General features: G+C 29.5%; 1 protein-coding gene across 1 annotated transcript in view; it reads right to left on the minus strand.

Annotated features, from left to right (window-relative positions):
* Positions 1-12,602, minus strand: part of LOC112594985 (neuropeptide Y receptor type 6-like) — a 68,263-nt gene that overhangs the window by 25,474 nt on the left and 30,187 nt on the right. The window contains exon 2 of the mRNA XM_025340040.1: positions 10,388-11,236. Within this exon, the coding sequence (XP_025195825.1) occupies positions 10,388-10,983 (596 nt within the window). The 5' untranslated portion in view covers positions 10,984-11,236. The remainder of the gene's footprint in view (positions 1-10,387; positions 11,237-12,602) is intronic.

Genomic DNA, 12,602 nt, shown 5'->3' on the forward strand with positions numbered 1-12,602 from the left:
AATAAACTAATTTATTTTGAGAAAAAATTCCTTTTCTTAGTTATATTTTCAATAATCAATAGAATTTATTAAATATGTAGGTATATCAAACATTTTTTTTTTATTTATTCATGAAATTAATTCATTAAAATAGATTAACAATATATATTTAAATATTTAGAACAATAATTATTATTAATCGCATGGTATCAAAATTCCATATTCCATATTCCTTTACACTAAAATCGTACATAAAACTATAAAATATTTACATCCACTTTCATTTCTAAAATATTTTTCTCCTTTAAATCCAACATATTTTTTTATTTTTTTTTTTAATAATAACATTTTTTTCGTTTTTTTTTTTTTTTTTTTTTTTTATCTTTCGATTTAAAACAATGAAATTATCGTAAAATTATGGAATATAAAATAAAATAATTTAATTTAATTTAATCATAATTGAAAAGTACTAACATAAAATATAGTACTCTCTTAGTATACATGAAAATAAATTGATTCACATTTTGAACATGACCAGATCATGATATGTGTTCAACTTTTATAATTTGTATGTATTATGTTTAAAAAAAAAAAAAATAGAACCCATAAAGATAAAAACAATGGTAACTTTTTTTTAGAAATTAATATATTACTAAGTTAATTAAATATCATAGGAATAATCTTAAGAATAGAATAGAAAATACCATGAATATTAAAAAAAATATAAACCTTATAAAAATTATAAATTTTAAAATAATACAAGGATTGAATAACAGTAATAATAATAATAATAAAAAATATTACTTTACAAAGTAATATAAAATGACACAAAAATAAAAGATGTAGGAACAAAGCCAGCAACGTCTTTATGTTTTTTTACGCCCCAGGTAAAAAAAAATCAACTTTCTCCACCCATTCCAAATTTTTTCAGCTATATATTTATGAAAAAAAATATAGGTATATTAAAATCAATAATTTGTTTTAGTTCATCTATAAACAAAAAACATACTAGGACAAAAAAAAAATGCATACACTGGTCACTGATACCCATAAGTATAATACATTTATTATAATTTAATATAAATAAAGGGAATTTAAATCAAGTTAAGAATGTTTACGCCGTGGTTTTTCATTGAAAAATGTATCAATGATATCATCGTAATTTAATTTAATTTTATTTGTTAAATATGACTTTATGGTTAAAAAAGCTAAAGAATTTATTTTTTATAAGTAGCCTTTGATCTCAAACAAGACTTAATCCTTTTTAAGACCGAAAAAAACCTCTCTGCCGTACAGTGAAAAATAGGAAAGGGATGAAAAAATCCTAGAGCTTTATAAAGGCGTAGAAAAAATGGTCAACTTTTTTAAGTTGGAAGCAAAGTAGAAAGTATATCAAAAACAAGACAATAGAATATATTAAATCTAACCATACTCACAACTTAACTCGTATAAAAAAGAATGTTTACATTTTTATATTTTACATTATCTATTTGATCGGTGTTTTCAATAATATTTAACTATTTAAATTTAACGTTCAACAGTCTTATAAATATCTTTCAATTTCTTTTTTGCTTAATTGTATATAAAAAACAAGAAAAAAGTTGATATTTTATTTCTATAAATTTTCTTTCTTTGCAATTTGTGTAAGAGTTCTTTTTTAAGCAAATCACTTTTAAGTATTTCACTTTATTTCTTATTTTATTTTAAATTTAAATTTACACCGCTTTGAGTTGTAAATTACAAGATTCTAATAGAAAATGTCTTAACATATCTTGTAAATTTTATTTTTATAACAATTTTTTTAGATCAATAATATTTAAATTAGTAATTATACAGTTTATATTTATGAACTCTGTACAATACATAATATTAAAAAAAACAGCAAAATTATGAATGGTATATATTAATGACTTGGTTCATTTTTTTTAAATATACTGTAATTTGAGTTATATAATTAATTTTATAGATAAAATTGAAATTGTGCAAATGGAGTAAATTATTTTAAACTATATAATGTTTATACTAGTGATTTTAAACTATGTTTACTAAGAGAACTAAGAAAATTTAAAACAAATTTATTAAGGCAATTTTAAAAGCATGAATAAAAATTATGTTTACCAAACAATATGCGCATGATAATTACAGGTCTTATGTAAAATAAATTTAAAAAATATGAGTAGTTGTTATCAATCCACAATAATATATGTCATTAAATAACTACTATGTCCTTAAATTAATTGTAATTTATGAACGAAAAGTAAAGACTAGAATTATTACTCTTACTGTTATATCATAAATTATCTAATAATTTTAATTTTACCTATTATTAAACTAAAACGAAACATCAAAAAACAAATAAAAACATAAGCGCTATAGAATGAGAAAAATTATGAAAAAAACAAAATCAAAATTAAAAGAACAACCCTCAAGTTGTTCTCAAACAACAATAGGAAAAACGAAACAGTCCTTAACAGATTAAGAATAGGCTACACAAAATTAATACACGGCTTTTTAATGGCCAAAGAAGAACCACCAATTTGTACCACATACGAAACACGAACAACAGTGAAACACATATTAACTGAGTGTTTAAAATACGAAGAGCTCGGGATAAAAAAATGTAAAATGTAATCTATACACTCTAATAATATCTGTTGTTGAAGCGTTATTTAGTTTAGTAAAAAAAAAAAAAAATTATTTCATCTGTGTTTTAACAATAAGCAAGTAAAATATAATAAAATATGCTATCCATATTTTAATAAAAAAAGTTAAGTAAAACGTTCAATCTTATTCTAATGTACTATATAGCAATTATTATTCAGTATTCATTACTATATTATATCTACAACAAGTACGTGTTATTGAAAAAAAGCCCGGTATTGCTTATCTCTTTTAAAAATGATTTTTAGCCCTTTACAATATTATGACCTAAATCAATAAATAACAATCAATTTCGTAACCCAGTTGATAGTTAATCTTAAGTTTTGAGTCTCAAGCAATATCTACGAAAGCGGACACCCTCTTGCATCGGTTTTTATATATATCGTACTCGGGTATCACATGTCAGATTAAACAAGTCGAATAAACATAATACAATATACACAAGAATAATGTTATATTATATCCGAGTATTTCAGTGCCTACCAATTTTCAATAAATTACATTATGAGGATATATTTTTAAAATGTTCGTTCCCGTGTGGTGTGTTGGAAATTAATTTTTACGTTTTAAACTTGTTACAAAAACTAATTTCATTTTTTCACCCATTATTTTAACATAGCTAACAGATCATTAATAGGTGATTAAAATTTATTTATTTTATAATGTATGTTATTATCATTTTTTGATATGAAAAATTGAATTAGAATAAAAAACCAATTATTTATAACAAACTTAGTGATTGTTTTTTTTTCAAAGAATACATTTTTAAATATGCCATATAATTTAATTATTTAAGAAACAACATTTTTAGTCGATGGTCTTGTGATTTAAATTTATTTTAGACCAATTAGAATAAATTATGTAACCAAATAAAAATATTATTCTATATATTAACATTTATGTTAACTACTCAAAACGATTTATAAACATGTTAATTGAATTGTTGAAAGATACCTTTAAAGTTATTTAAATATAAATTAAAAGTGGTACTAATAATTACAGTTAGTTCACCAAACATTATTCTTTTTCTTGTAAATTTAAATTTAAATACCACGTTAAAATAATTGCCAAGATAACTTCAGTACATCGTATAAAGTTGCTAACGTTGTTTTGTTTTAACTGGGACACAAAATATTAATTACGGGCACTCACATGAATTCATCTTTGTGACACAATTACAAAACAATTTTAACTAGACCAAAATGTATTTTCAAATAAAATAAATATCTTGAAACTCAACTGACTTTACAAAATGAGACCAACCAATCGTCAAAACTAAACTTAAGTTTGTATTTTTAGATATTTGTTATTTTTATCACCTAGGTATCCATTGGGGAGGAGAACTTGATCCTTGAATATACAACTTTGGCGCACAAATATCGTGACGATGGTAGTTCTAAAAATAATTTATTTTTGAAACAATTAAATTGTGAGCTTTCAATTTTTAATAGTAACTCTCGTTCCATATACCGAGAAAATGGAAAAATAATTACAAAGCCTTGTTGTTTTTCAGTTGCGGACAATACAACGAAGTTTTCTGTTGTACATATTCAATATTATTTAAACGCAATGGTCTTTCGTATAGGTACCGCAATGTTTTATTTTATTTTTATGGTTGTTAATTTGTGTATTGCAAGCCAATCTAGAGCCAAGATCATACAGTTTGCAAAACATTAAGTAAATACTTATTGTACTCATACAACATGCGTGTGTATAAAAATAATACATCATTTCTTCCAACTAAATTTAGAACCCCCGAATAAAATACTTTTTGAAGATTACATTTTTCATTTTAAAAGTGTCACTATTAGACGCGATCAAATAAATATAGTATTGTCAATGAAGATTAATGACATATGGTTGTGTAGCATAGTTATTAATATTCATGAAAAACCCGTTGTCGTGTATCGTGTATACTTCCGTAGGTACATGATTACAAAGAGACAAATATTAAAAACTACCGAAATTAATTTCTATCAATTCTTTCAAACAACAGTTAAGGCAAATATTATCTAGAGAGATAAAATTGTGAACATGCATTTATTATTTTACTTTTTCAATATGTAAAATGTTTTAATTATTGTTATTTGTCTTGAAGATAATTGTGATATTAACAATTTTTTTTTTTTAACACCGCCTATTTAAATTTTTAAATCAAATTTATTAAAATATTAACAATTTAACATTTATAGAAATTTTTTCAAATCAAATTTTCCATACTGTATAATATATCATGCTGTGAATCCTCATTTTACCCCATTACTAGTGATCCACTGACAGCGAACGTGTCGTGGAACAGTAAATTATACTTTACAGACATTTCAGTCATCGAATGTTGTTGTCGGCCGAATGATCACATACACTGTGGTCGGGACGTGTATTGATATCTCTCTCTAAAGTGACAGAACCAACGCTTTAGCGGTTTCGTTTCGCTATTCGTCCGCCCGATCGAGTACATAATTTGTCCGAGAGAATATATAGTGATATACACATAGGACAGGGAGATATAGAGAAGGATAGAAGGTAAGAGATAGGAGATGAGATAGAAAGAGAAGTAGATATATACGTAGAAAGGATAAAATGAGAGAGGGAGTGAGTTAGAGGGAGGGCGAAGAACAGGAGAGTGGAGAATAAAGAAAGGGAAAGGGATTGTAACTGAGGTGTGCAATGGCTTTGTGGAAGTTCGCCGATAGGAAATTCTAGCGAACAAACATACGCGCGTGTACACCAATAGATTATCCATCGTATATTCACAATTTTACACTAATGCCCTGCAAAATAGTTTGTACGACATTACTTTATATGTGTTTACTGAAGCACTAAGTTATATATCTGAAAATATATACGTATTTTACGTCGGTAAAACGTATACAACGAAATGCATAATATTATGTTTCTATTTTGTGATACTATTATTGATGATTTTGTCAAATTTTTTTTTGGTAAATTTTAAAATCAATACCATGATGTTAAATGTATGTAACTAGGTAAAAACTAATATGTAATTAATTTAAAAGTCTGTAGAGTTTTAAGGATTTGAAAGAAGTATGTGGATCCATGGACGTGTTATTAATGCATTGCTTATACAAATAGAAATTAATGCAATTCAAATTTCTATATTGACATAAAATACTGATAATAATTTTTGAATTAATCACTTAATACATTTAAACTTAAATATACTAGAGTATATTAGGATAAATGAAAATTCAAATACTATTTTTAAATAACTCATAAATTATTTCTTTGGAAATTACATGTTTAAAAGAAAAAAATAATTCTTTAAATTTTTAAGCTTTATAATATTGGATATTATATTTTTTTTTATTAAATTTTATCAGAAGTCTGTTTATTTTATTTCATTTTATAATTTTTTCATACTCTGTATTTAAAAATATATTTTTATCACGTTTAAATTGCATCACACCATTTTAACAAAAGTATCAATGGTTCATTCATCACACTTTTTTTCCGTCATTTCAGTTAAAAGCAATAACCACTTCAAATTACAAAGCTTTTGCTATTGTAAATTGTAAAGGAACACAATTGTTTGGCATAAAAAAATATTGTGTAGAACATTGAAAAATGGTTAAAGTAATGAAGAAAAAAGTATACAGTAAATATGATGTAGGTAGTTGATATTGTGCTAAATGTTATAATTTATGTATATTTGTATTAAAGTGTAGTATTTAAATCTATTGTGATTAACATAAAAAATAAGTATTTAGGTATTTTTATAACACAATTTTAACGTTTCAATAATTTTCTTACGTCTTGACTGTACTATTAGTTTTTTTTCATTTAATATCTACTTATTAACTTGTTATTTATTTGGGTAATTTTTCTAGAAATATTTTAATAACATTTACCTTGTAAAAAAAATATATTAACTAAGTTAATTGCAAAAACAAATTAAAATAACTCTTCTCTTCTATACATTAATGGGTTGTCATAAAAAATTAAAAAATTACGGGGAATCACTATTTTTTAATATTAAAAATATTAAAATATAATCATCCGTGATTTTTTGTCACATAAATTTGATTTTCAAGAGAAGAAGGGTTATCCGCTCTACATCAGAGCTATTTGTGTGCACTTTATATTAACATAATTTTATATAGACGTCTATAATTAATCGGGCTCAGTTAACCAGCAATAATTGTGGTTTTTTTTTTTTTTTTATTAAATTATTCAATATTATCAGACTATAAGAAAAATAATATGGGATAGAATGCAACATAATCCGCCTATTGTCAGTTATTATTCGTATGTCGGAAAAGTTCTGAATTGTTGTACTTTGATTTTAATTTGTATTTTATTCACCGAGTTTATAGTCAGAATTTCTTATAGCAAACTGTAGTTCGATTTTATTTACGTCTTTCTGACGGCCAAAAAACAGATCATTCGAGCACGATTATCATTCATATCTAGTTGAAACTGTCTAGATACGTAGTAAGCCTTAAGTATTTAAAATCAGACTTACACAGAGGAAGAGAGGAAGAGGAGTAAAAGTGATTTTTGAATCTCACAATTTTAGTTAGTAGGATAAGTTTTATATTTGACATCAACCACTATTTATGTTTTCATTTAGCGTTTTAGCTATGAAAATTATTTACGGGTGTTGGTTCTAGTTACACCAAAATATACAAATTTTGAAGAAAAACCATTTAAAAAACGTCAAATATTATAAGTATGAACAAAGACCCTTAGTAATTACATTATACAAGAAAATTAATTATAAAAATATGTTGTTCACTTTCCAGCTTGAAAATGCTTGTCGGTAAACTTTAAAAAATTAGATGATGAAAATAAATCAAATTATCTGATGTATCCTATTTTTATCAACGACATTTAAATCATAAAAGAAGTAAATTTGTAAGCTTAGGTACTTATCTACTATTATTTGTTACTTAATGTATTAATTATATATATTATTAAATGATAATAAATAAAAAGAGATATATTATCTCCTATAAATCCTTAATCAGTTACATGTTTTGAAGTAGTTTGTAGTTATCACAAGTACAAAATACAAGCATTTCAGCAGGTCGCTGTCATTCTCTCTCTTATCAACCGTTACTTTGGAATGCAAACAGTCTAACTCGTTTAACTTTCCACCATACCCATTCACGGAAATTATCGTTTAATATGTGAAACAGGGGACCTAATAAGTTGTACGTATGCATTAGAACTAACCTTGATGAGGACCTACAATTAACGGAGTCCTGACAACTACCAAAGACCATAGTGAATGACTGTCTATAATTATTATATTAGAATTTCGATCTTAAAAAATCAAATATATATATTATACACTAAATCTTGCACTTGGTGTCTGTGTATTATTCTCGCTTTTCACACACCACTTTTGGCGGACAACGACAAACAATGATTAAGTTCATTATTGCAGTCCGCGTCTGTTTTTTTTCTTTAAGCCCCTTTAAATATATTACACTAGTTAAGAATTTAAAATAAAGAATTATTGTCATCTATGAAATAAATAAATATTTAATTTTTACTGTTATTTTTATCGATTATTAACAATAAAATGTGATATATTTATATATTTTCTAAGCATTTTTTAAACATAGCTTTTTTATGATATTTTAAATAAAAACATAAAAAATTAAAGTATAATAACACATTAATTAAGCTTTTACTTTTTTATTTTCTACCTTATTTTTTTATCCAAAATATTAATAAGCGGAATAACTTCATAACTAATAATATACATGCTATATAACATGAATAAAATACATTCTTTATTGCAATGCACTTCCAATTAATATATTTTCATTGGAGTTATTTAAATATTTATACTGACAATAAATACTCAAATCAAATAAAAATCCATTCAAAATTTTACGGTACAAAATAGCTACATATCAGTGCAGTTAACAAAGGAATCGAAAAAAATCAAATTACGCTATCATATACGCAACCTAATCTAATCCAACCATTTGTCTGGGTTTTCCTGCGAAAATGCGTTCTGCTATAATCATATAATATTTTATTTGATCAATGAAAATAAATGTCAAATTCGTTTCAACGCCGTATAAACAATTACCGTAATAATAAAAAGGTATAGATACCCTATATCTTGTAAGTAACTGAATGTGCTGAAACGGATAACTGAAAAAAATTGGAGAAATTTCAGTGTGACAATCTAAAATAAACTTGTGTGATTGATTGATTTTGGTTTTATTTTTTTATTCCGTAAAACATTTTTCCATATAAATTATAAATTATAAGCGACAGACTTATATATAATTTTATGCGTTTAAACCAAGTATTTTATTTTATGGTAAATTATATTTATATTAAATATGATAATGAATCGTGTGGCAAAACTTATCTTACTAAAAATTAACTGTAACAGTAACGACTATAATTAATTTATTAAATCGAATCCAACTAAAATAAAAATCAAATACGATTAGTCGTGAATACATCAAAGTATTTTAAAAAAAAAACACGGTTTACTATCAAAATTATTAATGAAAAACAAAGAATAGAGGTGTCAACGTATAGTCGATTGATAGTTAAGTCGATGAAAAACAAAGACTCGAGTGACTTGCCACATACATAAATATACCATATAGGTATCCGTATTTATTAATCATATCCCGTGTAGTTTAATAGCTGCATCCATCGAAAATATACACGAGTTATAATTAACTACTTTTATCGATTAAATGCGAAATAAAATGTACTTTTATTAATTTATTTTTTTTTAACGTAACTATTAACACATTATTGTTTGCACATTGTTTACAAACACTTTGCGGTTTACAAAGAGTTGATAAAATAGAACGTTACTCAGTATGGGTCGGGAACAGCGAATATTTCTTTTGCAATGGTATCACCACACGCGAAGGTGTACCGATTAACGGTATTCAACCGGAAACCTTAGCGCCCGGGGTCGCACCACCTGTCGAGAGGTCGGGACAACGCGTAGAAAATCAAATAGATCCGTATAATAGCTCATGTTATTACCATGAAAACAACAAGAGCCGATGTAACGAATCGCGCCTCACACCGGCGTATATTCCAGACCTCCTATCCCGGGGAGGGGAGGGAGGGTATCGAAAGTCAAGAGGGTAAAGTGAGACGAGAGCAAAAAACGGAGGTAAATAAAAATAAATCTAAACCGCGCCGCACGAAATCGTTGTCTTTATAGTTTTTGTTCACACGAGAAGATTTTTTTTATCGTCAGTCGACGTAGAAAGTCTTACGGTTATCCAGGAGTTATGGTGGGTGGCGGGGCGGGGGAGTGGGAGCAGAGTAAACGTTTTCCACGACGATCTCCCACCCCCACCCGGTCACCGCGACGGACTGCGCGTCCGATACTTCATTAAGCGACGGCACGCGACACGACGTTATGACTACACATCATATCAGCGTTTCTCAAACTGTGGGTGGGTCGCGACCCCCAACGTGTCAATTTTTGGGGGGTAGCGAGAAGTTTTTTTAATTATACAGATTGTAACTATAATAATAGTATAAAGTAACATAAGAATTATTATTATTATAAAGTAGTAAATAAGTGATAAAACAATATTTTGTTTTTTGAAATTACTTTTTTGATTCTGTAAAAAATGTAAGACTATGGGGGTCGCGATAGATTTTCGGGAAAAAAAATCTGGGTCGCGGTCCCGAAAATATTGAGAACCACTGCATTGTATTACGTATTATTATTGTAATTATTATTATCACGACCGCACCGGGTCTGCGGAAGACGCCCTACCTGTCCAGAGCGATGGCGGTTATGGTGCACGCGGACACGGTTATGTTGGCGCCCTGGGCGGCCGGCACCGTCTTGCACATGATCACGCCCCAGGTCCACCGGCGGGACATGAGCGCCCACACCGTGAACGGTATGCACACCACGCACATGATGATGTCGGCGAACGCCAGGTTGACGATGTACAGGTTGCGCGGCGACGGTCCCTGGCTGGGCACGTTCTTCTTGCCGCACTGCCGGAACACCACGAAGCACACCAGACCGTTGGACACCAGCCCGATGACGAACAGCACGCCGTACACGACCACGATGGCCACCTCCAGGTACAGCACCAGCACCTTGTCCACGTTCAGCTGGTTGTCGAATATCACGTCCAGCGCCCGCTTGACGGTGAAGTTGAACGGCCCGCCGCCGCCGAAACCGTCACCGTCGAAATCGTCGAAACCGCCGCCGCCGCCGCCGCCGTCGAACGTGCCGTTGGGGCCGTGCGTGCTCGACCAGCTGCCGCCGCCGTCGCTGCCTTTCACGGACGTCTCGATCAGCGTGGTTACCATGGTCATGAACCAGTCGTGCTTGTGGAGTTTGGGTGGGTTGAACATGGCGGCGTCGGGATACCGATCGCTCCGACGACTCCCGCGCTAGTCGGTAGCTCGGTTCGGATTTTTCGTCGTCCTTCGGGATATTTATTTTACCGTCGGTCCGAGGTCGTCTCCGTCTTCGTCGTCGTCGTCGTCGTCGTCGTCGTCGTCACCGTCGTTGTTGTCGTCTTCGTCGTGTCGTCGTAATGTCCGACCGCTAGCACAGCGAACGATCCTCTGCGGGTCATACCGTCGTCTTCGGTCGTCGCACCGCCTGTAACAGAAAACAAAAAAAACCGTGAACGTGGAAACCCGAAAAGTGAGTTCGGATCGGAGACGGGGGCTGTGCTCCCGTGTTTTTCAATTAAGACGTTCGAGTCACAGAGCTCGTCGTGCTTTGTCGATATTATTGTCTTTTTTTTTTTTCTTTCAAATTTCAAATCAGTCCGTTTTTTAAGCGATATAAAAAAACCGTCCGTCGAAGAAATACGATAGAAAGTTCTACTATTATGGTATACCGTAGATTTTTAATTATTGTTGTTTAGCACCTGTCTAAAGTATTTACATCGCTACCGGTTGAATTGCCCGGACACAGTTCGCTAAAGAGATTATACCGCCTGTTTAACTCGACCGATTATAATAATAATATTTATGCGTTTAGTAATAATTAATGATTTAAACGGTTTTTTGATTATTTCGTATACGTCGAGCTGGTAATTTTGTGGATAAATTTTGATTTATTCGAAAACACGTGGTTTGTTTTTTAGAATGATGTTTTATTCAAAACATCGTTTTTTTCGAAAATAATTTTCATGCAATATAATTTGTTGTCTTACACTTAACAATTTGTACTTACCATATTTCTACTAATCATTGAGACAACTATTTTTTTATCTCTAATCAATGGTAAAACTAATATATATATATATAAAAAAAAAATAATAATAATTTTTAATTTTCGTAGACAAAGAAAGAAAGCACCGTCGATTTTTACGTAAATGCGATATTTATGAATACATTTAGATTGGTCTACTGGTGCATTAAGATAACATGTTGATAACTAATTTTAAATTAATAACGGAGAGAAATGATTAATTGAACACGATTTCGTCATGACTTAAACACTAAACTATATGCTTATGTATTTAATTTATACTGTACATCAGATCAAGTTGACGCGGATCAGATCAGGTCAAGTTGGAGAGAGTATGTGTCAAGGGACGCGCGTGATTGTTGAGATTACAGAAATTATTTCCCCGTACTCTACTTACCCACAGTTATGACGCAAAACTGTTTGACAGTAATTTCTGTAGTTTGCACGAAATTGATTTTTGTTTGAGTTCAAGCTATTTACGACCGTGCGATGGTGCGCTAATAGATTCTTCATTTCGTTTCTCCGGACGTTTCCGATATTTTTCATTTATAAAACACAATATAATTTTGTTTTTACACCGTTTGAAAAAACTCAATTTACCGGTGTTGAATGCGTGACTATTCACGGATCGTTGTTTTACACGGATCATCGACAAACATTTTATTGCAAAAGACGTCGAGAGAAAAAACGTTCAATTAAATTCAAATGTCAACACGCCAAAAGTAAACTAATGTAATTTGCTAACAAATTGATTAAGCACAATTCT

This window comes from Melanaphis sacchari, unplaced genomic scaffold (genome assembly GCF_002803265.2).
Source record: "Melanaphis sacchari strain LSU unplaced genomic scaffold, SCAv2.0 Contig24_pilon_pilon, whole genome shotgun sequence".
Taxonomy (NCBI): Eukaryota; Metazoa; Arthropoda; class Insecta; order Hemiptera; family Aphididae; genus Melanaphis; species Melanaphis sacchari.